We start from the raw sequence: 27,747 nt of genomic DNA, 5'->3' as shown, positions 1-27,747 counted from the left end.
GAATTTTTTTTAAATCATCAGCAGTCATACAATTCTGTAAATAATACTTCTCAGAAAAGACTTCTAATTAAGTCAATAAATTTCCACTACATTTCAAATGAGAAGCCAAGTCCACTGCCCACAACCAGTTAAAAACAAATGAAGAATTTTTTGTGACCTGAACAATTTATGCAATTCAAAGTTTAATGTTTTAAATAAAATTTCACCTGAACACATACTAATTTGTTTATGTATTAGCTGAATGCCTGCTAGACATCTGATATATATTTTATAGTGCTAAAAAGCACTAATAAAAATATGATGAGTCAAAAGCACAAATAATGCTTATGTTAGATAAAATAAATATGTTCTTTAGGTAAAATAATGGAAACAATTTACTCTTATTCTTCTGGATAAATTATGGATACGCCTTTTTTCTGTTATAGGAGTTGTGTAGTTTTTCAGAATTTTTATTTTCAGTTTTGTAATTAAGATGATTCTGAGCTATTTTAAACCACAGGAAGCCCTGATGGGGTAAAGTCCTTCACGTAGTTTGAAGCTGGTAAATCTTTGGGCCTTTTTTCAAGAGATAACCCTGGTCATTCAGTGATCCAATGAAGTTTTCAAAGTCGGCAACCTAAAAGCAAATATTAAGAGTTAGCACATTCAGTAATATGCCAAAAATGAGTTTCACATCAATCTCTAAACAGATGTATACCCAACAAGCTTCCTAGGCAAACAAACAAAAACAGTGTGTGCTTCGTAGAGCAGTCCATTAAATAATCCTTTGTCTTAATTAAAAGCCCAACTTAGACCAGCTTTTGAAATTGCATGATCTTACATCTAAAACTACTTGCCACATTTAAAGTGCAATTACACTGCTTTCCACTAGAGCTCCAAAGTAGGAGCAGCAGGGATTCAGCAACCGAGAAATCAGAGTCATGGCAATGAGTAGCCACAGGACACTCAAGAATAGAGAGCCCAAGTGTTGCTAAAAAAAGCCCCTCAACCGAAATGCCAAAACCTTTGAGAAGAGGTAACAAAGAATCTTAGAGCTGAAAAGTGGTTTTGTTCCCGAGCATGGATGTGCTCGCCTTTAGTCCCAGTACTCAGGAGGCAGAGGAAGAGGCAGACAGATCTCTGAGTTCAAGGCCAGCCTGGTCTACAGAATTCCAGGATAGCCACAGTTGTACACAGAGAAAACAGCTAGAAAAACAAAACAAAACAAGTGTTTTTGCTATATTAATAAGAACCCTGTGTTTTTGCTATATTAATAAGAACCCTCTGACATTCACTTCAGTGTTTAGGTCATCATACCTGAATGTTTAGTTCTTTAGCAATCTGACGAAGCTGATGAAATTGAAATATGTTGTTATAAGTTCTTTCAGCAATGCTGTTGAGAGCAGAAATAAATCTTTTTGCCGTTGACCTGTTGCTCATCCCAGAGCCATGCTGGGATCGCTCAAAGTCCAGGTTCCCAAATTCATCTGAGTAAGTTCCTAGCATGCTTAAAGATGGAGAAGAAAGGATTATCTCATGCGGCAGGACTACAGAAATTTTTGGGCTGGGTTTCCAATTCATAATAGAAGTCTGAAGCCAGGAAGTGGTGGCGCATGTCTTTAATCCCAGCACTTGGGAGGCAGAAGCAGGAGGATTTCTGAGTTCGAGGCCAGCCTGGTCTACAGAATGAGTTCCAGGACAGCCAGTGCTACACAGAGAAACCCTGTCTTAAACACACACACACACACACACACACAAAGTCTGGAGGTGGTATAAAACATCACTTTGAAAATCACTATGATATAAATTGACAGAAAAGTATTTTGAACACAATTACTGATCTTTCTGAAAGATCAAAACCATAACCAGTTTGCCAGTAAATGCCTGTAATCCCAGTACTCAGGAGCTAAAGCATAAGAACTCCCTTGAGCCTAAAGACAGCCTGAAATACATGAACAAGAAGTAGGCCAGTTAGGGATATGGAGGAAGGGATCCTATTTCAAAACACCAAAACAAATTTGCAAATATGAAATGTAAAAATGTAGAGTTGAAAAGCAATATTATAAATACCAAAAACATTTCTGATTTATAAAATTTATGAAGACATATTTTAGGTTTTCTTAGGTAAGGGTGTGCTATTATTTCCTACCATAGCATCTACAAAGAAAAGATGTTTAAAAGTCTAAGGTGGCAGGAGAAATGGTTCCACGGTTTAGCTCACAGACTGCTCTTGCAGAAGACTGGGGTTTAAGAGCACCCGTGGCCGCACGTGAGCACCTCTAACTCCAAGATGTTCCATTCTCTAGTCTGCCTCTGTGCAGACAAAACACCCATACCCATGAAGAAATCTTAGAACCCAGCTCATGATGAATTACAGTGGTGACAGTCAGACACTAACCCCACTTCTCTTCTGTTCTCTCTGTTGTTACAGAATCACCAAGAAAGAGAAATAGGCATTGACAGTGAGTTTTGGCTGGAGCCTGCAATATCCATTACAGATGGAATTACCCGCCTTGTAATCCAGCTCTACTGCTGATCCCACATCTGTACAGTGGGACATAAAATCCCAGAGGCAGTTTAAGAGACAAAGTGTTGACTCAAAATTATCAAATATGTATTTTCCACCCACGTGCAGGGCAGTGAACAGAACAGATCTTAGCCTTGTCCTTAAGCAGTCCTTAGGGATGACCTTGACTGTCACAGTCTGTTCCTTGAATAGAAGAGAAGCTATATGGACTGAAATGCACATAAAGTAAGACAGGAGCACGTGACAGAAGAGTGAGGGCCGCCCATTTCCTGACTGAGTGTACATTATTTACTACATTCAGGTTCAATCTACCTAAATTAAGCAATAAATTAATGTTCCTTTATTTCCAGACATGCTTTCAGTTACTGACAGATGGTGATTCTATTTAGTTACCAGAGGCCTCCTCCCAGCAGCCCTATGCCTGGGGATTTATAGGTATTCCTTTTTACAGATGAAGACAGCTTTGGCATGCAAGCATGAACAACTTGCAAATGTTACACTAATAATGACTGAAACCTGGGATTTTAATCCATGCTACCTTGCTTCCATTTGGAAAAAAAAAAAGATTTGTAAAATATCTGACATAATTCCCCACAGTGAAAAAGCGCTCAGCAACCTAATCTCAGGAGGTAGTGCTATTCTTCTTTCTACAATAGCTTCAAGTTTGTAAACATTATTTAGTAAACATAAACTACTTACTAAATAAAAACATTTACTTTTCAAAAAAATGCACAAGTATGCACTCTGCTAACTCAGATGAGCCATGTCACGATTCAGATTTCTCTTGCTCATGCTTCTGCTTCCCAGTGAAAAATGTAAGTTTACAGGTATAACACATTAACTGTAATTTCAATGAAGCAGAAGAGATAAGAACTGCAAAAGGGCAAACATTTTTGAGTAATGAAGGACATTTAATACCAGGATTCTGGGCCCTGGACGACATTGGAAAGGAGGTGAGGTCCTCGTTCTCATAGACTGAGAAAGCATGGAAGCCTAACAGACCTGAAAATGACATGTTAGCTGGCTCTCCATCTCGGAAAATGCCAGATAACCCTAGCCACCTGGAATCAAACTAGTCTCTCCCCTTGTTGCTGACACTGAATTAAAGAAAAAGTTCTCCTTCCACAGACTGCCTATAAAATCAGGAAGCAAGCTGCAGATGTTACTCAAGCCTTCCGGGGCAGCAGCGTGGCCCTCTACCCTAAGCAGATAAGGAGCTACAGGTGTGTCAGAACCGGGGCGAGCATAATAAACCAAGTGAGGTGAAGTCTCCCTGCTGGGAAAGGGAGAAAATGATCATCAGCTCCACCCCCCCCTACTGATTAGAAGGACAGCAATGAGTGCTGGACCGTAAAACTTCCTTGGAACTTCTGATCTGACCTCAGTTTATGGTATGAGTAGGAGGAGGAGGATCTATGCAGCTCACCTTAACGGTCGAATCTGGCAGACCGGAGTGCCCATTAACATGCACTACACTAGCACTGGAGAACACTATCATTGTATACACACACGCCCACGCGTGGAAGTCGGAGAGCCACTTCGTGGAGTTATTTCTCTCCTTCCACATTGAGCTTGTTTGCATGAATCAACCATGGTTTGTATGCCAGGTACTTTTACTGCGCTGAGCCACCTTGAGGCCCCTTCGGTAAATCCTGCCACGGCAGCCTCCAGTTGGACCATAAAAGCCTTGTTCTTCAACAGGAGCAGAGAGGAACTAGCAAAGCACCCTGATTCTGACATAAGCAAACTTGTATCTCTACATCTGCCTTTGAAGAAACAGATATTACCTAGCAAAAACACCAAACAGAAGGGAGAGAGAGAGGAAGGGGGTCAGGGGTCAGGGGTCGGGGGGAAGAGATGAGAAGAAAGGATGGGGCAAGGGGAGGAAGGAGTGAGGATTGGGAAGGGAGGTGAGAAAGAAAAAAGAGAAAGAACAGATTCCTACAAAAATTAAATAGAAGATGACTGAGCCGGTAAAGGTATTGGCCAAGACCAACGTTGGTTCAATCCCTGGGACCCACACAGAGTAAGACCTGACTTCCAGAAGCTGTCCTCTGATGGCCAGTGTGGATGGCACTGCCTCCCCCAACATTAGAACATTAGTGTTAGTCTTACCTATGCTTCATAATTTCAATTATATCTTCAGCATCTTCTTTAGTCGCCTCCTCTCTCAATTCTAACCTTGCCCGTGCCTGTGAAGGAAAACAACTATTTTAAAATAAAAGATGAATACTTTCACCACTTGTGCAGATACTTGTATCAAAGCTTAATCATTCATTATGTAGGGTGGGCTAGGACTGACTATCATTAAGATATACTGTATGCATGCAGGCAGTTCTCAAAGAATAAAAAAAAAATCTTTAAAAATTAGAAAAGTGTACAAATAGCTTAAAATACAGCCAAAATTTACTTTTACCTACTAATATTTTTGTGAGTGTTCATTTCAGGAGATTTGGTTATGAAAATATATTTTTACCCTTGCCTTTTACTATCAGGAAATATTTAAACTAAAATAACAGGAGTCAACCATATTTTAGGATCAAAAGAACGTTAACATCCGACGCAGCTAACTGTAACTGCAGCAGTACTTGGAGCATTGTGCAATGTGACAGACACACAGTACTGCGCTTAGAAAGGCTGCCTACGCCTACAACCTGTCACATAATCAGTCAAGACACTCAGCAGATTCCACATTCCATCTGCTCAAATCGGAAGCCTGGAATTCTAGATAACCTCACCACTTTACAGACACTTTAGAAATCTACAGTATCATTTAAAAAAATAAAAGTTGCTTGGCATAATTGGTCCTTTGCCTAGAAAGAAATCTGTAGCTTTGACATGTTACAAAAGTGAATAAATCAGCTGGGCGGTGGTGGCGCACACCTTTAATCTCAGCACTTGGGAGGCAGAGGCAGGTGGATTTCTGAGTTCAAGGCTAGCCTGGTCTACAGAGTGAGTTCCAGGACAGTCAGGGCTACACAGAGAAACCCTTTATCGGAAAAAAAAAAAAAAAAGTGAATAAATCTAAAAAAAATCTTTTATTTACTCACTTTTGATGTAGAAAGATGATAGATAGTAAAGAAAACTGATCAAAGGAGAAATCATAACATAATGTCTCTCTCTCTCTCTCTCTCTCTCTCTCTCTCTCTCTCACACACACACACACACACACACACACACACCCTCAACCAACCCCTCTCAGTGCTGGAGACTGACTCTAGGGCCTTGCACACACTGAGTGAGCACTCAAGGCCATTGAACTGCATCTTTATCTCTGTACTTTGCAGGCCTCATACAAAGTCAGCCTCTTGAGTAGCTGAGCTTAGGGGTTTGTGTCATCAGGCTGAACTCCTCTCCTCTTCCTCTAGCCACGGAAAGCATAAAGACAAAGCACGCAAACCTCTGTCAGACGGATCAAAGACTCGAGCTGCCGCGTGGTGATGGGGGAGCTGCCCATGCGCTGGCTCTGCTTGCGGAGCTCCAGGTAGAAATCCTGAAGAGCCTGAGCAGCTTCCGTGGACAACCGTGGGTGGACATACTGCCGTGCGTAACCAATGTACTTCCTCAACAGCTGATGTGGAATCGGATCTGTCTTTTCCCCAGGAGTCACCTAGAATAGGATGAAATCAATGGCTGAAAATTTCTAGCTTGTTTAGGTAAATAAAAAATGTTCTAAAGCTTCTCTAAATAAACCAAGCTTGGGAGGCAGAGGCAGGTGGATTTCTGAGTTTGAGGCCAGTCTGGTCTACAGAGTGAGTTCCAGCACAGCCAGGGCTACACAGAGAAACCATTTCAAAAAAACAAAAACAAAAAAAGAAACATGTATACCTTTAGTCTTTCTGATAATGGCTTCTCAGAAACCACTTCAAGTACAGAAGTATTTGAGTCTTGACTGAGCACACGAGCGACCGTGGCACTGCTAACCACTCTCTGCTTCCCAGCTCTGATCGCGATCACATGTTCAGAAAGTAAGTGGTCATGCTGTTCATTCGGCGTATCTAATAAGATAAAGACCAAATCGAATCTGGACAGTAGGGCACTCCCCATCCTAGGAAGCAGGAAAGAAGCAACATCTGGAATCAGCCAACTAAGGTTTGAAACAACTTCTGATTTTTGATGGTAAACAATGATGGTGATAAACACATTCTACACGAGTGTCTATGGGGTTGTTAACTATAATCAGGAATCCTAAGCAAAGTGGTTAGTGTAAACAACATACACAACAATACAAGGCGGTCTCAAACATTGAGCATGTGCAGATTCTTTCCTCCCCACCCCCAACACTGACACTGCATCTAAAACACCGGCTAGTTCCAGGCAGCCTATCAGGGCAACCCAACTGTCCCCAGGATTTAAGGATTCACATTTCTGTACATTCCTGGAGACCTCTAACTTCTGTGAGCTATCTCCTGATACACTCAACTATCCTTACTAACTCACAGCATACACATTTGAAGAAACTTACTTTAAATTCTCAGAAACTGTTCTGGCTTTGTTGTAGTGTCCTCCGACTGGATTTGCAGCAGCAATGATGGAGGTTCTGGCAGGGAGGCTGCACACCACACCAGCCTTAGCAAGGCTGATACTCTGCTGCTCCATGGCTTCTAACAAGGCTTGATGCTGGTTCCCCATTTTATCAAATTCATCTATTCCACAAATGCCTACAAGCACAGCAGAAAAATAGACAAAAACACCTTTCTTTGGTCAGCTTCCAAATTTGTAAGGCTTCTTAGAAGTTGCTGCACAATGACTATTTCCATTTGATTCTAGAATTTAAAATTATCAAATGTCAATGAGGACTGCCATGTTTTACAGCAAATGATGCATCTGTCTCATTCTAAGCCTCGTGCCACTGCTTACTCTCCACCCTCTGTGGGGAGCACAGGATGTGGCAGGCAGCCGCATACATGAAGATATGCAAGTCTTAAAATGGATCACGACTTAACCAGTTAGGTAAGATACAAACATCTAAGAGCTGTACTCCCCAGACCACTGGACAGAGGAAAAGGCAAATGGACTTTGAGTTTGAGGCTAGCCTGGACTGTAAGAGAGTTCCAGGATAGCCAGTGCTACACAAAGAAACCCTGTCCTGGGGGGAGGAGGAAAGAAGAGGGGAGAGGGGGAGAGGAGAAGAGGGGAAGAGAGGAGGAGAGGAGAAGAGAGAGGAGAGGAGAAGAGATGTGCAGGACTATGTGGTAGCTTTCTGAAACAATATAGTTAAAATGGGGAATAAAAGGGCTAACAAAAAAGGTGCTCCTTGAGCTGAGTCTTGGGCAGGCTGTGGCAGCATGGTTTGGGCGGAAGAGCATACATAGTGACAGGAGGCACTGATGGCGCATGCGGGGACACTTTACACACAGCACCACGGCTGAAGCTTTCTGAGCACCGGGGATGTTACTCCTAAAGCACACATCCCTGGGGATCCTCACCACCCTTGTGTGCTTTCTCCCTCTTCTTCACACCAGTTAGGGGTTCTCTGGTTAAACTCACCTGTACTCTGGCCACCAAATCCTGGCCAGCTAAGCACATAGGAGAAATAACTGCTCATTAGCTTGTCTGTATTTGAAGATCTATAGAGCTATTTTTGCAGTGCTGGGACTTGAACCTAAGACACCTGAGAGTCAGGACTCTCTCACACCCTTGAAGTCAGTCCCAGTGCTACATCTACATCTGGGTTCCTACTGCATGGAACCAGTCACCCACTGTGTTGTGTTTCCTTTGTTACCTCTGCAACTGTGCTCTTTTCTGTAGTCACTGGAGTTACTATAAGCCTTTCCTCTCTATCTATCCTCTCATTTGACAGGGACAGTTTTGTGTGTTGATCAGTTTTTGTTTGTGTTTTTTTAAAATAGCTTTCTCTGTGTAGCCCTGGCTGCCCTGGAACTAGCTCTGTAGAGTAGGCCACATGCTGGGATTAAAGGCTTACAGCACCACTGCCTGGCTGGCGATCATCAATGGTTTATCTAGTAGCCCTAGATAAACCATAAACATTTCATGGATATTGTTCATGCTTGGATTTCAGTTTTGCTCAGACAGGAAACTTCTACTGCATTTTTTAAAGATTTTTATTTTGTGTGTATGAGTCTTTTACCTGCATGTATATATATATTTATGGACAATGTGTGTTTAGTGGGTACTGAGGCCAGATGAGAATCTCAGACCTCCTGGACCTGTAGTTAGAGACAGTTTAAGATGCCATGTGGGTGCTGGGAATTGAACCCAAGTCATCTGAAAGACCAGCAAGTGTTCTTGACTGCTAAGTCATCTCACCTGAACCACGGCTATAAAGCACAAAATTCAAACAACTATAACAATTCTCAACTCTTTTGCCTGTCTGAATAAAATGTTGTCACAAAATTTAATACTTAAACTTTTTCTGGTCATTCTACCAGATACTAAAGGAAAATACTAATTTTTTAAATTATTTATTTATTTATTTATTTATTTATTTATTTATTTATTTATTTATTTATTTTGCTCCATATGCATGGGTGTTTTGCCTGCAGGTCTTTGATCTCACTGTATACGTGTCACTAGGCAGTAGGAACGAGAGATGATCCACTGGATAATCCAAACTGACTCTATTTGGAACTTACGATAAAACTCCAAATGGTCACAAATGTAACAGGGTTATAAAGTTGGAGCTGTAGAAACTATCCATATTTTATTAGATTATTTAATTTTGACATATTTGTTATAAGATTCTAAAAGTAACACCGGTTTCAGCTGTATAATAGAATAAAATGATAGTACTGTGTTTTCCATTATTATTTGACACTCATTGTCAGTTCACTGGCTGGGACAGTACTGTAGAAATGACTCTCAAACTAAAAGTCAATTCATTGAAATGAAGAGATTGATCCAGCGGTGGTGGCACATGCTTCTAATTACAGCACTTGGGTGGTAGAGGCTGGAGGATGCCTCTTGATGCAATCTGACCTATACAGCAAGACAACTGTTTCAAGAAGAAAAAGGTGTTAAGCCCCAGAATCATTAGTCCCTTTTGTCTCTCACCTTGGTCACCAAGTACAAGGGCACCAGCTTCCAAAGCAAAATCTCCTGAGGAGCTGTCTTTTGAAAGAGTTACAGTCAGACCAGAGCTGGTGGTGGTATTTCCACAAACATACACACCACGCGGTGCCACATTGCACACTGCCTATTTAAAACAAAGGTTTAAAAATCATTAGAGGGCTGGAAGAGATGGCTCAGTGGATAAAGTCTTTGTCATGCAGCATAAGAACCCGAGTTTGGATCCCCAGCTCCCGTTTCTAATGTTCATACGTTCATAATCCTGGCACTACCGGAGTGGAAACAGGCAGATGCCCAGGACTTGCTGGCTAGACAGTTTACCGGAAACAACAAGCTCTGAAGTTTAGTGAAACCTGAATCATGACTGTCTCCATACTGTAACACACACACACACACCAGTAAAGAAGAATCACTGACCATCATAGTCAACAGCTCAATCCCTGAACCTACGTCCCATTTCCTTATGCTCGCGTGCGTGCATGCGTGCATGTGTGCGTGCGTGTGCATGTGCGTGTGCATGTATCACAAATGGGTTGATACCCATAAAAGCCAGAAGAGGGCAGTGGATCTCCTGGGGCTGGAATTAAAGAGATTCTAAGCCACCTGACATGGGTACGGGGAACCACACTTGGGTCCTCTAGAACAGCCAATGTTCTTAATTGCTAGGCCACTTTTATTCCCCGAGACAGGGTCTCGTGTAGCTGAGATTGTCCTCAGACTCACTATGCGGCGCAGAGGATGACCTGGAGTGCCGGTTTTCCAGGGGTATACCACCACTGGAGTCATTCTGTGTGTGCCAGGTGAGCATTCTGTGCACTGAGCCACAGACTCAGCCCTCTGTTAGTCTTTTTTGAGAATCCTGACAATGCTGATACTGGGGTGGTTTCCTAAGTGATCAAAACAAAGTAGGAATGTAAATGTTAAGTGGGTCTATTAGTAGTGGTGTATTTCTTTAAAAACATGGCCTCTAATGTTAGAGCTCTTTAAAATTGTTTTTGGATTTTAAAATTGTTTTGGATGTGCCTGCATGTGTGCCTGTGCAGTCTTCCTCTATCAATCACTCTCCACTTTACTGCTTGGAGACAGAGCTGCTCACTGAACCAGAAGTTTACCAGGGTCAGCCAGGCTGGGATCAGTAAGCTCTTGAGGTTGACCCAGCAGCACTGGGGTTACAGGCGTGTGCAGTGATGCCCAGCTATTTACATGGGTGTGCTCATATCCACTGAGCCATTCCCCAGCCCGAACAAAACATACAAATAAAATTTTAGGCTATATACAATCAGTTACTGTGAAGGTAAAAGCAGGCTTCCACATGTATAACACTAGTTCAAAAGTTACACACACAATTGCACAAACCATAGAAGAAAGCTTCAACAACTCAGAACCCTGGATGCACCTTATCCTCCATAATCTGGCTATTTCCCCTTTAAAAATAATTATTTCTTCAACCTGGCTAGCCATTTCCCCCTTAAAAATATTTATTTAGTCATTTATTTTTATATTGATGACTGTTTTGCATGCATGTACTAAGGGTAGCATGTGTGCAGTGCCCATGGAGGCCAGAAGAGGGCATTACATCCACTGAAACTAGAAACAGTTGTGATCTGCTATGTGGGTGCTGGGAACCAAATCCAGGTCCTCTACATGAGTACCAAGAACTCTTAACCAATGAGTCATCTCTTCAGCCTGTTTTCACTTTATTATAACTTACAGCTAGGTAAGCCTGTCTTAGATATAGGCTGATGCAAGGGCTCAGAACAGGTAAAAGCAGGCTCTTCTGGACAAAGAGACCCAAACAAGGATGCAATGTTTTAAAGGAACTAAAATGACTGGTTTAATATTTAGCCAAGGGGAATAAATATGACACATGCAAGGGAAGGACGATGGGTGCCAATGCCAACGGGAGGATCACACCATCCTGTCTGCACATCAGGACCACCTGGGGGAACTAGAGAGAAACAAGTACTAGCTTCAGGCTGCCTATACCATGTTCAAAGAGTTTCAAACATAACTGCAAGACACAACCGGAGTGCTCAACTGCTGGATGAAGAGTTATCAACCACAGGAATGACTGCTACTCACCAGAGGGCCAGGGAGTCCTTGGTAAGGTGGGAGAAGGCATCCTTAAGAAGGACACTGCACCAAGTCTACTAGGTATCACTGAGAAAACCACAAATAGTACCTTCTTATGAACCTAAGAAGGAAACAGCAGCAGGCTCTGGCTGGCAGAGACAGAACCTTCTTTGGTGGCTAAAAACTGATTGATCAAAGAAGTTGCTTTGTGCCAGGTGGTGGTGGCACACGCCTTTAATCCCAGCACTTGGGAGGCAGAGGCAGGTGGATTTCTGAGTTCGAGGCCAGCCTGGTCTACAGAGTGAGTTCCAGGACAGCCGGAGCTACACAGAGAAACCCTGTCTCGGAAAACAAAACAAAACAAAACAAAACAAAACAAAACAAAACAAAAAAAAGAAGCTGCTTTGCTTTGGCTTGAGAGAAACAGTGGAGATGTATACAGATGGACCCCCTACCTTTACCTGAATCAGTAAGCAGTAAGAAGCTTATGTGCTTGTATGGAGAGAATGCATGCCCCAACTCTACATCCTTCACCATCTGGTCCTTGATGTAGTCACTGCACAATAGACTAGCATTGCCAGGTATAATAACGGTGTTGTCAGGTAAACAGTGTTTCATCATAGTTAAGACCTCCATAGCCAAGATGCTTATGCAGTCTGTGTGGCAGGGGTAGCTTGAAGTGAAAAGGCCAAACACACTGTGAATTACTCATACACACTAGTACCTCTGTAACCCTAGACAAACTAGTTCCCCTACAACCCAAACATGTCATACTTTGAAAAATGTCACCTGCTAATTATATAAGCAAAAGGCAAAATACCAAGTAACTGATTTTCTACCTGCAGCATCTGACTCTTCCCCAAGCCTGGATCTCCAACAATCAGGACGTGTGGGTCTCCTCGAATGGGAATCCTGTTTTTGTCATCTGCGTACTTTTGGCTACCGCCAAAGAGCGCTAACGTCAGACCTGCTTTAACAAGCTTGGAGTGGAAGGAGAGAACAGAGAGAGAGATGTAAAGATAACTAGCAAGAGGCATTCCGCCTGTCTACGGCACTGGTCTGTCTGGGGATTACCACCTTTGCAGTGTTGATGAAGCCCAAGGCTTAGTGCCTAATTAGTCAGGTGCTCAGCCCTGAGCTGCACCACCAGTCAGGATACTTTTTAACATGACTGAATTTTACTGTTTTACAATGAAGTTGGGAAGCAAAGCTAAGTATGTCTGCAATCATAGCATTTGAGATACAGACACAGGAAGGTTATGGGCTCAAGGCTTTCTGAGACAACAAAGCAAAACCTGGTCTAAAAAAGAAAAAAAAAAGTTTGTCTAGAAACAACCTGCTATAACACAAATGATTAAAAACAAAGATTGGAAGCATCTAAATCAACAGGACCTTGGCAATTGCTAAGAACAACTTTGTAAACCAACAATTCATTCCAAAGTGGGAAACACAAAACACCTATTGGTGTTTAGTGTCTAGTCACTTTGAAAGGCGTCCAATCCCAGTAACTGTTGACAGTTTCAGGGATATTATTCAGCTTCCACATAAACTTACAGAACAGTGGTTCTCAACCTTCCTAATGCTACAGCCCTTTAATCTACTTCCTTATGTTGTGGAAGCCCCACCAAAAAATGACTTCAGTGTACAGTACTTCATAACTGTAATTTTGCTACTGTTATGAATTACAACTCACAGGTTGAAAACTGCTGTTATAGAGAATGATGATTCATATTTACTAATGACTGGTAGGAGAATCTCACTACTTTAAAGTATTAATATTGACAACAATGTACTTTTTTAAATTAAACTGAAGTAATATACTTACTTCATGACCAAAAATGACAGGACAAAGTGAGCTGAAAAACAGAATACAACTTTTAGATTCTAACTTAAATTGATAGGTACATTAGAAGAGCTACTTTACAATTTTCTTAATCTCCTTTATTTAATATCAAAGGGGAGGCAAATTTTTATCTCCTCAACCCTATAAATTTTATTCTTATAGTAAGCTTTTTCAAGTCTTATTTAATCTATAAAGAAAAGAATGCTTTAAAATCCAAGCTTCAAGAGAGTGCTTGAAAACCATCTTAAATTAACTCAATACATAGCTGATCTGACAGAACATTTAAAATACACTATCATGAGGTCTTCTGCACTCCTGGTTATTTGTTTTCTTTGAACAGACATCTTGCCAGGCAGCGGTGGTGCACACCTTTAATCCCAGCACTTGGGAGGCAGAAGCAGGCAGATTTCTGAGTTCGAGGCCAGCCTGGTCTACAGAGTGAGTTCAGGACAGCCAGGGCTACACAGAGAAACCTTGTCTCGAAAAACAAAACAAAACAAAACAAAACAAAACAAAACAAAACAAAAAGAACAGACATCTTGAGAACTGTAAAGTCAATGAAGGGAAAACACAAATATATGAGCTCAGCACAAATATTAGTATTCAAAGGTGGTATAAAATTTCATCCTTTTCAGTTCAATTCAGAAGAGTCAGATGAAGAATGTGAATATAAAGAAATAAATCTACAGGCTGGAGAGACAGCTCAGCAGTTAAGAGCACTGACTGCTCTTCCAGAGGTCCTGAGTTCAATTCCCAGCAACCACATGGTGGCTCACAATCCATCTATAATAGGATCCGATGCACTCTTCTGGTGCATCTGAAGACAGCTACACTGTACACAAAACATTAAATAAATAATATTTAAAAGAAAAAGAAAAAAGAAAGAAATCTACAAGGGCTAGAGCGATGGCTCAGCCGCAGAGTACGAGCCGTGAAAGCACAAGCATTTCAGATCCCAGCACCCAGTGAAAAGCCAGGGAGGGAAGAAGTGCAATCGTAGCACGGGGAAGGTGGGGACAGAAGCTCCCCGGAGCCCACTGCCCGGCCCAGGCAACCTCTAAGCCGCAGGTTCTCTGAGAGACAGGCTCAGAACATAAGATGCTTACCAACAGAAACACAAGGAACATACTTGATTGTCAGCATAATGCATGCAGACATTTTCATGTACGTAGGTATGTGCATGCATACACAAACATGGCATTTACATATATACATCTTGTAAGCAAGGGACAAATAAAAATGGATAGGGAAGGGACCAGGAGTAGACTATGAATCTTCCTCCTTTTTTATTAAATGTAAACAGAAACTGGCGCCCCTTGGAACTCATCTTTACCATGTTCTGGGCTAACGGCCAGCCACACCCTACCAGTCACCTGAAAGTCTATCACAGACTTTTCTATGGCTACAGAAGCATCCTCAGTAGACACAAGGGCAGAACAGAAGTGCTGGGCTTTTCCTCAAGTCTAGGTCCCCACAGGCAGCTAATGGCAACCACCTGCTCATTAGAGCACCGGCCCGGTGTCCCCTCTCGGACTGCTCCTGCCTTCCTGCTATCTCTAAGCTCTTCTACCAAATAAATGGCATTTAACACAATCACTGCTTCCACAGGAATCTAAACTGACATATCACCTGTCATATATGGGAATTCTCATACTAGCTCCTCTGTTCTCTCACCTAGTATGGTCAATCAACTGTTTCTTAAAGGTCCAGGATGTAAATTTCAGCCTTGTAGACTATAGCTTCAGCCTTAAGTAGTCAACATGTAGTGTAGAAGGCAGCTGCTAACAACATGCAAATGAATCAGATTGATATGCTTCACCAGAAATTTTCAAAAAAAATAGTCCACCTCGTTTGCCAATCTTCTGATAAAGTGACAAGTCCTGGAAAACTCTACTTTAGATGATGAAACCACAAACAAGAAGTCAAAAGGGAAGAAGGCAAACTGGTGACCAGGGACAAAGGGCTGCTAAGAGGCGACTTCACTTATAAGCGGTAAGGATGACAGAGAGGTGTCTGAGCCTCAACGTGGCTGCTCCTTAGGCTCCTGCTCAGACAACAGACAATTCCTATGTAGCTTACCTCTGCTGACCCAATCACAGCACTAGCTACCACAGAGTAAGTCAGAATGCCTATTTGGAGGGGAAGTCTTGAGAGATTAAGGACAAGAACTCAAGTAACTCAAAACTTTCTTCAGTTGGTGAACTGACATACTTCAAGCAGAGAGACAAAGTCTCAATTCTGGAACCCAAAGCCTTGGAAAAAGGGAGTATGACAAGACCAATTTCTTCACAGACCGCATTCCAAGTCTTTCTTCACTACTCCTAGGCATGGTAAATTCAGTCTCATGATTTTCCTCATTGTTTCAAAATTACTCTCAAACTGTGAGGATGCCAAAGCAACTTTATTATGACACACTTATGAAAGCCGGTCTTCATTTACACTAGGTAGCGGTTTTCTGAAAGGCATCAGCATCAACGCCCATTGCCAAGGGTGTGGTTTCATTGCTGCTACACACTGTCACCACAGTGCGAAGGCAGCTAGGAACTCCTAGAAGTGACTGAAGGTGGCTCTGTTCATAAAGCTTTGTTATGGATACCAAATGTCATATAATATATGAATTTCATATAATTTTGTATTATGAAGTACTCTTCATTTTCTTACACCATTCATAAATATAAAAACCTTCACAGGTCCTAAAACAGACAGCAATCTAGATATGGCTTGGACTCGTTGGCCAACCATTCTGTCTAGATTTTTTGACTAGTAACAAGGGCAAGTTGACATGCATATTCCTAACAAAGCTTCAGTAACTTAATGCATACTTGACAATGAGCTTAAACAGGCTGTCCTCGGCCTGGATCTCCTGGATGGCGTACAGGTCCTTGAGGGAGAACTCCATCAGTGCCCCGTGCTGGCAGCCGTCCTCCGCACTCTGTGCTTTCTGACCTTTGCTGTTGCTAACAGAATTTGCTTCAATGTACAAAAGGAACATGCACTTATCATTCTTATTTCGAGAACCTGTAAATTCAAAATATTAAATGGACTGTTTCATTTTCCATACAATTGACTAGAGTGTTAAACAAGACTTATAACTCAGGGTGAATCAGTAAAAAGTGAGTTACTCCCTCACTAGAGGCTTTTTAGACACAAATCCTCAAAATTAACCTCAAACTGTGACTATCCTACCTCAGCTTCCCAAAGAGTGCAATTTCAAGCCTGGGCCACCAAATACCTTATCATACACAAGGATCAAGGAATTTCCTAAATTATTTGAAATGTAGAAATATCTTCTATAATGAAAAAAAGCTAACACATCACTGTTGAGAGACAGCTGTTGAAAAAGTTACAACATACCTTCTTCAGTATTTGAGACTTTGACAATTCCAGTAACAGTCACTGTATCTCCTGGGACACAACTATCTACAAGATCATGAACAAGTTCACATTCTATTGTTCGAGGGATCCGACCAGCTTCTCTCTGTGCATCAGACATCAGCTCCTGGATTCTAAGGCATTCCAAAGTTTTCAGTTAGAATATATTTTACATACAGTTGTTTCTTCAACTCAGGATCTGTATAATGCTGTTCTAGATGAAGACGGGCTGGTTTTTAAGTTCAATGGTATATAAAAAGAAGCACGTTAGCAGTTTCCAATTCAGGATGGCAGAATGAATCTGTGTATTCATTCACCTATGACCCCTCAAAAACTAACAAATAGGACTCACTCTTTCTGAAGACACCAAATAGGAAAGATGTGGCGGGTAAAGCAAAATAAAGCCCAGAATGCACAGACAAACCTCACAAGCAATTTCCTTAACTACTGAGATGCAAACATATCTTGCCCAGAGAGTAAAGCTACCACATCGCTGTTGAGAGATAACTGTTGAAAAAGGGCAGAGAGAAGTGGCAACCAAGGTTCTCAGCAGGAAGAGTTGGGGCAAGGTTACACGTGGCTACAAAGTTACTGCCTCAATACAGTAACAACCAAGCACATTTCTAGAAATGACATAACAAGAAGCCACTTTAATTTGGAAAGCCTGCAGAAATATGAAAGGGTAAGGCAAAGAGACGGCATCAGGAATCTAGGGGATGCGTCTGACAGGAGCCAAAGAGAGAAGCACACAGCACACAGGACAGCTAAAGACAACTCGGGCAGAAAGTGTCGAGGGCCATGAGGATAACTGAACATTCCTTCACCACTTCATTACTGCACAAATAAAGAGATTATAAGGTGGGGCAGAAGTGTCCAGCACCCTAAAAGGAATGAGCATTAGAATAGCATCAAACCTTTCACTAAGAGCAGGGAAAATTACACAGACCCAACTCGAGGGATCTAAGTCTTTTTTTATTTTTATTTTTAAATATGGTTATGGACATATGACATATAATCAAGAAAACCTAAAATTACTGGATGAAAAAAAAATGATGACGCTGGAGAGACGTCTCAGTGGTTAAGAGCACCCAGTGCTCTACCACGGGACCCAGGTTAGCTTCCCAGCACTCATGGACTGCCTGTAACCACAGCTCCAGAGGGGCCAATGCTCTTCTTCTGCCCTTAAATGCCCCTCTTCTGACCTCCATGGGCGCTCACACTCACAGCATATATTCATGTAGACATACTGTACATAAATAAGTCTTCCTTAAAAATACAGAAATAATGCCTGACTTTTAAAACAAATAAAGAAAAACAAGCCAATGATAAGTGGTACAACATGCTGAATAGAGAACGAGAGCATGTCACCAAACAGCCCACTTCTAAGTGATCCTTTACCTAAAGCATCAATGTTATCCCAGTCCATCGTGGAATGTACAATGAATCACATCATCTAGATAGGAAATGAACCACTTCTCATTAGCAACGGGAAGTATTGCTGCATCCTCTCTAGGATACAGTAAGCAATCAATTTCAAAGAAGCAATAATCATTTTAAAGCAGACTCATCAGTAATCTCTGCCACCTTGGAGTCACTCAGCAGGATGAGGGCTTACTTGATCAACTGCCAGTCCAGTGTAACTGTGAGAGGAGAGCTGCGCAACGGAGCAAACGACCTCCCTCGGCACGCGGGCACGGGACACTGCAAGGGAGTCATCCACAGTCAGCTTCCGGCAAGCCCCGATCACGTTAAGAGACCTCAGCTATATTCTCACCCACTTCTTGCTACGATCTTCAGCTGTCACTCTTGGTCCTTTTCTAGCTGACCCTTCACACCTGTGTTTACTTTGCTATGAGTAGCCAAAGCTCCCCACTTACCTCCGTAGCGTGTACTTATTGCTTCCTCTGTCCCAGGCAGTCTCCCAGTCCTTGGACGCCTTGACTGCACCACCTCCTTCAGGCCATATGCTTTGACCTAATCTCCAACTTTTGAAAAGTCTCTCACTAAGGACCTTCAGTAACCCTCAGCTCTCCTCTAGCCCCCTGTGGTGGGTGGTATGAATAAGGACGGCCCCCACAGATGCATGTGTTTGAAAGCTTGGCCATAGAGTGGCACTGCCAGGAGGGATAGATAGCCTTGTTGGAGGAAGTGTGTCAATGTGGAGGCAGCTTTGAGGTCTCCAGTGCACAGGATATACCCAGTGTGGCACCAGTCTCCTTCTGCTGCCTGCACATCAAGACACAGAACTCTCAGCAGCTTCTCTAGCGCCATGTATGTCTGCCTGCATACCACCATACTGGACTAAACCTCCGAGCTGTACACTAGTCCCAATTAAGTGTTTTCATTTCTAAGAGTTGCCATGGTCGTGGTGTCTCTTCACAGCAATAATCTCCCTTTGTGTTGTTTGCGTGCTACAGTCACTTGACAGGTGCTTCTCATTGTATGTGCAAGTTGTGTTCAAGTTTTCCTATGTCACTGTATGTGTGTGCGTGTGTGTGTGTGTGTGTGCGTGTGTGTGCGCGTGCGCGCGCGCGTGTGTGTGTGTGTGTGTATAACTTGAGATGCATGTATCAGCTTAAGGCATTATATCATTTATGCAGCAGGATAACTCCCTATCGGGAACAGGAGTCAAATTTTCTCTCCTGGAATCCAGGCAGTCTGCAACACACTCTAATCAGCCATGACAGAAATGAAATTATATGATTTCTGAGGCTGGCTTATGTAGACAGCATTCTGCCTACCAACTGGTCTCTTTCCACAGCAGCTGTCAATAGCCATGAGTAGACTATAAGCTCCGAAAGGCCATAATGTGTGTCAGAAGCCAAAGCCAGCCCAGAAGAAAGGTGTGGCCCTCCCTCTACCAGACCCATCTTGTAATGGCAACCGCACAGAGACGCAGAGGGGAAGTTTCCCAGGTGAGGGTTCTTCCGGCCTCTACCCAGGCAATCAGGAAACATGGCGGCTCGTGGCTTCAGCTCTCTGTGTGTGGCCATTCGCTCTGCGACAGCTGTGCTCAAAAGCATGGCACATTCTCTGGAAACTGATGTGCCTCCTCGGTAAAGACAAGAGCATACAGTCAATCACAGAACACATCACCTTTGTAGGAAGATTGTATTTTCCATCTGGAAGAGGGAAACTCTGAATCTCTCCACATGCAGCACACTGAAAAGCCATTTTGGTGCAGAGAGGCTTTATGTTACTGACTCGAACCACAGTCCCTCTGATAGAGATGTATTTTCCATAGCAAGTTGCTCGGATGTTCTTGAGGTGTGTTAAGGGCTCATAGTTGTAGACTCTAAAAATAAAACAAAATTGTGTCTCTCCATAAACTTACAATGTACAGAGAGTTATATTTTCACAAGTTCCTTTTAGGCGCGGCTACGGAATTCATCCCTCTGTATACCAGAAACCTCACAAGTTAAATTTTATTAAAAATGAAAAATAGTAAATCCCATATATAGCTGTCTAGAAAAAAAAGTGGGAAAACTTTCTCTTTAAAGAAAAGGAAGTGGAGGTGCTCGCCTTTGATCCCAATGCCTGGGGTAAGAGGCAGGCAGTCCTCTGAGGCTGAGGCCAGGTTGGTCTTCATGGTCTACAGAGCAAGTTCCAGGACAGCCAGGACTACACAGAGAAACTCGGTCTCAAAACCCAAAAATAAAAAAATTAAAAAATTCCAAAAGGATAACGTTATCTTTGGGTTTCTAATTTTTGAACTCAGAGATCCACCAGTCTGTGTTTCTTGGGTGCTGGGACGAATGGTGTGTACTGTTATAAAATATATTCTATAAATATTGGAAGAAAAAAATGAAACTCTGAAGTTTAAAGTATTTTAAAAACTGGATATACTATAAAGATAAACGGGAGAATATTTATTCTCTGTGTCAACAATGTAAATCTAAGAATTTAACAAAGTACACTCCACAAATTATTACATCCAAACAATAGTCTTGACAAGTTCAAAACCAATCTTCACAAGTTTTCAGGTTGGGAAATCAGCTTGCTCGAGTAGAAAACTGTTAATTGTCTGATGTCTTTGAATAGTCCCCAGCAGGCTGATGTAATTATGGTATCAAATTAGTAAGGAACGTCGGTTTCCTTGTTTATACAAACCTACCTTGTCAATGGTTTTGCTCTTTGTTGTGGTTGTTGGAATTTACTGTTTTGTGTGTGCACCACAACATGCGTGTGGAGGTCAGAGGACAACTCGGGAGAGTCGGCTCTCTCATTCCACTATGCGGGTTCTGTAGACTGAGCCCAGGTCATCGGGCTCAACGGCAGCACCTCTCAGCTACGGAGCTATCTCAGTAACCCTAACCCAAGGTTCCTGTTCTTTTTTTTTTTTTTTTAAAGATAATTGTTTTTTTTTTTTTTAAAGATTTATTTATTTATTATATGTAAGTACAACGTAGCTGTCTTCAGACACACCAGAAGAGGGGTCAGATCTCATTATGGATGGTTGTGAGCCACCATGTGGTTACTGGGATTTGAACTCAGGACCTTCGGGAGAGCAGTCAGTGTTCTTAACCGCTGAGCCATCTCACCAGCCCAAGGTTCCTGTTCTTAAACACTTCCCACTACTCCAAATAACTCGAGCAAGAAAGAATACACTGAAGACAGTCCACGAGGGAAGAGATACAAACGACCAACAGATACGTGGATTTTGCTGTCATTAGACATCAGGGAAAAGCAAAGTAATACTGCTTTGAGATTTCATCTCAATCAGAATGACTATTTGTCAGGATTCCTTATACATTGCTGGTGGGAATCAATACAGAGATCAAATGACTCAGCTATAGCACTACCGAGAATCCCTGAAGGATTCTGAGCGAGAACACCAGAAACTTGAACACTTGCATTTACTGCATACTATTCACAACAGCCAAGGAAGGAACTAGCCTAGATGTCTATAACAAGTAAGGGGCATAAGGGAACTATGTTAAACTGTAAACGAGAATTAAATTATAACACTCCATGAAAATAGATAGAACTGAAGATCATTTCGTTAAGCGAAATGTGTGAGACAGAAATACACAAGGCATGCTTCCTCACATATATGAAATCTAGATTTATAGACACATAGACAGAGAACATGAAAGTCATGAGAGTGGGGGAACAAGTCTCAAAGGAGATAAGAGGGGAAAAACAAGAGAAGGTAATGGAATCTCTGTGCTGTGAAAACAGATGTGGGGACTGTATGAGGGCAGGAAGGGCTCCACCCAAATGCTGAGAGGGAAATAAGAAAACCCAGTGGGGGATGCCAGGAAAATAGAAACAAAGTAACATCTTACATACATATAAAAATTTCACAATGAAACCCATATGTTTGTGCTATAATCAAAAGGTTATTGAGAAAGAAATAGTATCATGTTTCTCACCGTGCATAAATATGTGGCACGTTTACCATTGTTTCTCCACCATTAGACAATCCCTCTTGAGCTTGTAATTCAGCTGCATGCCTTTCAAGGTCCTTAGTTAACACCTTATTTGAAAATTGAAAAATAAATATTCTCTTTAAGCAAAATTATTGTAGAACCCAAAGTTTATGAACAGCCCAGAAAAAAAAATAGTACCCTGATAGTCACTTGAAAGACTGATATTTGATTATGACTATTTATTTGGCAGTAGATTGTTGTATTTGGGATTTTCTTACACCTGTACCAGAACACTTCAGCATCCCTACTTACTTTCTACTTCTGACCCAAACAAACTTAGCATTAAAAACCTTACAGTCGGGGCTGGGGAGACGCTCGGCAGTTAAGAACACTTGCTGCTCTTGCAGAGGACCAAGGTTCAGTTCCCATCATAGTGGCTCAAAAACCATCCATAAGTCCAGTTCTAGAAGAACTGATGCCCTTTTCTAAATGCTCTGAGCACGAGTCATGCACGACACATACATACTTATGAACAAAACACTGATACATATAAAATGACAGCCCTCTAAGCCATTATACACTGAACTGGCTTCCACTATAGTGGAACCATTAGGGTTCCACTAAAAAAAATTATGTAGGGCGTATCTTAGCCTAAGCAAGGATGGAAAGGAACTGTGCTTTAAATCATGTTAGATTAAAGAGATGTTGTGGTTGCCCGACTAGAGAAATAATGGACAACCGGATGAGTGTAAAGACGAGAAACAAGATTATCAGTGCAGGGTTTCTAGCAGTACACATAATTGTGTGGTGATGTTTGCTGCACCTGGATATGCTGACTTCCTTGCTATGTCCAAATTCTACAAACCCCCGTAAGACCTACCATAAGCCCACATCTTCCTCTGACCTTTCCATTGTGCCCCAGCCTCTGACGGCAGCCAAGTGCCTGTCCTGGGATCTGCTTCCCTTTACCTTGAAGCACTTACGTGGGTGCTTTCACAAGTTGTATTGTCTGTCTCTGAGAAGAACTGATGCAAGCACAGAACATACTGTCACTTCCAGTTTACATATGGGACTCTTGGGGAAATAAGTGATTTTCCTGATGCCAAAGAAACTGCATCTGAGGTAAGTCCTTTTTCTCCAAGGTCCTAACTCCATGCCTCTTTTATATTTCCTATGAAATCAGATACTTCCTCAAAAAGGAAGCATGACTTCTGTATCTTTGGTAAAATTAAACTAATTCAAGTAAATTGTACATCGACTGAACTTGCTGCCTCTAGGGGGAAGACTGCAATCTTTAAGTTCTGATCAACATCTGTTAGCAAAAAGTACAAACACTATGATATCTTTTAAAACTTTGGCCAAATTTACCTGATGTATTGCCAGTCCCATACATGCCAGTGTTTTCTCAGGGGCATCTCTTAGTGCGCTTTCTATATCTGGTATCAAGTTGGTTATTTCATCATCTTTTGTCAGTTCTTTAAAATCCACCAAAATGCTTCCCTTTCTTTCTATTTCATCCTATAAAAGATTAAAATTAATATACAATGATTGCTTTCTTGAGTCAATTATCATTAGTATATTTTCAGAAAGTATATAATAGTCATGCAGTAACAATTCTAAGTTTTATTACAAAGCTGTAATATTATAAAAATATTTATATATACATACTTAACAAACTTTTGAAGTCGGTATTTATAACACCTCCCCAACTGCACTGCTCATGCTCACTAGCTCCTCAAACATTCTGTGTAGTTAGCTGTCACATAAAGGCAGACTGCTAAAGTTGTTATAGAAAGCACTTACCTTATCATATAAGTCGATATGCCTTGTGAAAAATTTCTCAAATGCTTGAATCTTCTCAATAAAAGGAGAGTTATTACTGTAAACTAATCCAACAAATTCAGCATTAGCACCAAGAATCACAGATGGAAGCATTTTATATTGCTGAGACAGAGCCCTAGAAACCCCATACATTTTTCCTCCTTACTTACTTCATGTTGTAATTGCATTTGGATAAATACAGATATGAACACTTGAGATTCTTAAAAAAACAAAACTAAACAAAACTAATGTCTAAATAACCTAAAACATATATAAAAGTCCAAATATCTGAGAAACTTTCTGAGTCTTAGACTCCTCAAAGGGTATGTGTATATATATCACTTCAAATATCTTATTCAATTATAAGAAGGGCAAAGCCATGTACATGAATGGAGCTTCTGACAATCACTATCTTTGTAAAGTAAATTCTAGTAGTTCAAACCACCACTTGTCAATTATTTCTGAAGATCTGGAGACAGACCAAAGCTTAACTGGAATCTCAAAATTATAATGCTACTTTTTAATATTTTTACAAGATTCTATAGTATCTCTCAATTTCTCTCTCATTGAAAGTCTAATAAAATGCAGCTGGGTCAATTTTAAGCAAAGTATCCCTTGAATTCCATCTTTAGTAATCTAAAAATCACTTTGTGGTGGTCTGAGCTAGCTACTAAGGGCATAATAAAAATGGTGTGGCTAGTGTATCCTAAAGGAACAAAAGATCTCCTATGAAACACATCTATCAAATTAATAGGGAGGGGAAACGAATTCATTCACACAATGAACACTGAAAGTCTGTCACAAGGCAGGATCCTTGACTACAACCACTACAATACACTGGAGAGGAAAAACCCACAGCTACAAATAAAAGCAAGAACAAAAGCAGATCTCATAAGAGATATAATAAATGTAGATACTATAAGAAGACAAAAAAAAATCTCCATACTTTACAAACATCAAGTGCCATCCAATTCTTGGTAAGAAGCCTATTACTCTATTTCCTGCTCTCTGATTGTCATTTTTGCCCAAGTTCCTATTCAGTCATTAGGTTCAGGCAATTGGAGACACTGGAAGGTCTGGAAAGTAATAAGACACTATTCTTGTTTTCATTTTTTTTAAGAGTGTATGTGTTTGAGAGAGAAAGATAGCGAGAAAAAGCGAGATAAAGAGGGAGGGAGGGAGGAGGGAGGGAGGGAGAAAGGGAGGGAGGCAGGGAGGAAAGGACAAAGGGAGAGAGAGGGAGAGGGGAGGAAGGGAGGGAGAGTGAGGGGAGCAAGGGGGGAGGGGGAGAGAGAGAGAGAAAGAGAGAGAGAGAGAGAGAGAGAGAGAGAGAGAGAGAAGATGTGCACACCACACATACAGGCATCTGCAGAAGTCAAAAAGGATTTCAGAGTGAGCTTCCTTTTGGGGGCCACGCTAAGGCTCCTAAGCATGCTTAACTTCTGAGCCATCCCTCCAGCCCCTTGTTCCACAGCATATCTGCTACTGCGCAGGATAGTACAGTTCTAGCCTCCCAGAGCATCTGATCGTCCTCAGTTACTAGGGACAATCAGCTTCATTCGTCTATGTTCTCCTCACAAAGTAAGACGCTTCGGAAGGCACCTAGCAGTGAAGACAACACCACACCGCTGCTGTGCCCCCACCTCTGAGCCCCCACCTTCTGATAACCTCGGCATTCCTTGACTTGCTCTCCCTCAGTCACAGGAATCAGACTGCTGTGCTCTGAACTCAGGGGGGTTACCTCAGTGTTCTCTTTCTGCTTCTGAGTCATCTATACACATGTCCAGTTCCTTGCATTAAATCTTTTGAAACATTCACCAGATCCTGTTTTCCTGGTACGTTATATAATAATAATGCTTCAAATAAATGTTTGGAAGAACGAAAGGCATATAATAGAAAGGCGCGTGAACCACAGTAACATGAGTTGCAGTATCCAAATATGAATATATAACTCATGGTTCTTTAACTCTACCTTCAGAGAAGTAAAGCTTCCAGCCCTTATACGGTATAAACTGATCCAGTGTTGACTGTTGACATAAAAGTTGTGAGGTTTGTTCTGAAAAAGTAGAATATGACGTTAGTAAAAAAAAAAAAAACAAAGCATTGGCTTTTTCTCCCTCTAATTAGTTTCTCCTTTTACAAGAGTTTATTAATAGACTCTGAATTAGATATTTCAATAAGAATTATAAATATTAACTTTCAGACCTGAAGTTTGAGTTAAACTGTCCTGCTATCTACTAGGGGTTATTAGTAGTAGGCATATTCGTTACCATTATTTACATTTCTTGTATTTTTTTTTTTAACATGATGCTGCCTGTGCACACTGGGTCCACACGTGCCACCATACACATGTGGAGGGCAGCTTGTGAAGCCAGTTCTCTCCCTCCACCATGTGGGTTCTAGGGACCTAACTGAGAGTCCTCAGGCTTGGTATCCCATCCTTACCCACTCAGCACCTACTGGCCCTTGGACTGTCTCTTTCCTGTTTGAAAACACATTGCTCCCTGATTGCACCTACCAGAAGCATGCTTTCCTGCGGCTTGGTTCAGGTCAGCTCTGTGTTCTCTTTCTTTCCATCTTCCTGAGAAGTTCCCACCACCTCTTCCTCTTTTCCAGCTTTGGAATCTTCCTCGTCCAAAACCTCTCCCTCTATATGCGCCACTCATGTCTTCTAAAAGTCAACAGCACACCTTAAAAAAAAAAATGTATTAACATCGTAAAAAGGGGGAAACTGATGTACTGTGTTTAAGACTAGTAGTACTTAGGCTTGTAAAGTTCCATGCTGTGGAATAAACCTTATGTGCTGTACAGTTAATTCTTTTGATCTCCATCACGATTAAGGTACACCATAGACATTTATTCAGTACCAGTTTTCAACGAACCACCAAGAGAGAAATCAAGGCAGTAACTTGAACATGTTTGCAGTGTGGAACTAACATTAGGCAGTATTGGCTGAATGTAATCCTCGCCAGTACCATACTGGGGAAATATCATAGCTCAATCTTCGATGTATTATTTTCTGTGGCAAGATGTCCTAAAACTGTTCAGAAAGAAAATAATTCCACTTAAAAATTCCTATCCCACAGATATGTGTGTGACTACTGATAGAGTCATACACTGTGGTGCAATTCATTAGGAGAGCCTGTCCTACCTTTAAGTGGATTTAATTAATAAAAGGTTCGCAAGTATGCAAACTAATAAAAATTAAGGTTGCTTGTGATAGTCCTGAGATAAAAACTCAAGTCTTCAGGATGAGACATTCCGTCATAACACTACGTTCCACATCGGTCCACCAGAATAACATATTGAGAAAGGTGGCAATTCCAACATCTACATAGGGAAGCAGCCTGAGAAAAGCCACCCGCAAAGCGACTTCATTCACACCTCTTCCCCGCGTCCTGCTTTCAGGAGTCCCCGAGCCCTCCATCCCGCCACAGAGTCGTAAGCAGTAACGCACTCTCACACAAGCTCTGCAGACACTCTCCGGAGCAGCCCGGTGCTCGGAGCTGCGCATCAGAACGCGAGACGCAGGGCAGAGAAGGCCGAGCACACCCAGCAGCAGGCAAACTCGCACTTCACTTGAAGTTCTTTTTTGGCGCGTCTATGACGCGCTTCGGCTTAAGGAAGTCTCGCGACTGGGGGGGGGGGGGATGAAGGGTAGCCAATCAAAGAGTTCAGAGGGACGGAAGTCGCCCGAAGTCCCGGAAGCCGTCCCGAAGTCGGGACCGGAA

At 41.8% G+C, this 27,747-nt stretch overlaps 1 protein-coding gene across 2 annotated transcripts; it reads right to left on the bottom strand.

Annotated features, from left to right (window-relative positions):
• Positions 1-66: 66 nt before the first annotated feature.
• On the bottom strand, positions 67-27,643 carry Mcm8 (minichromosome maintenance 8 homologous recombination repair factor). 2 transcript variants are annotated; one of them, XM_052183709.1, is made up of 19 exons: positions 27,474-27,643; positions 26,535-26,706; positions 25,989-26,072; positions 23,999-24,081; positions 23,564-23,713; positions 22,199-22,302; positions 19,920-20,118; positions 18,439-18,524; positions 16,806-16,957; positions 16,274-16,469; positions 13,434-13,464; positions 12,448-12,588; positions 9,521-9,662; positions 6,972-7,167; positions 6,335-6,554; positions 5,907-6,116; positions 4,622-4,698; positions 1,297-1,486; positions 67-616 (listed from the first exon to the last, which is right to left on the bottom strand). In XM_052183709.1, exons 2-19 carry the CDS (start codon positions 26,680-26,682, stop codon positions 524-526), a joined length of 2,502 nt encoding a protein of 833 aa, XP_052039669.1. In that variant the 5' UTR covers positions 26,683-26,706; positions 27,474-27,643; the 3' UTR covers positions 67-523. The 2 variants fall into 2 exon arrangements, with proteins under 2 accessions (XP_052039669.1, XP_052039670.1); XM_052183710.1 differs by having other exon boundaries at positions 27,480-27,643.
• Positions 27,644-27,747: the final 104 nt, after the last annotated feature.

The sequence above is a fragment of the Apodemus sylvaticus genome, chromosome 5, assembly GCF_947179515.1.
Source record: "Apodemus sylvaticus chromosome 5, mApoSyl1.1, whole genome shotgun sequence".
NCBI classification, from domain to species: domain Eukaryota; kingdom Metazoa; phylum Chordata; class Mammalia; order Rodentia; family Muridae; genus Apodemus; species Apodemus sylvaticus.
Note: the sequence above shows the minus strand (reverse complement) of the source record. Positions and strands in the feature narration are given on the sequence as shown.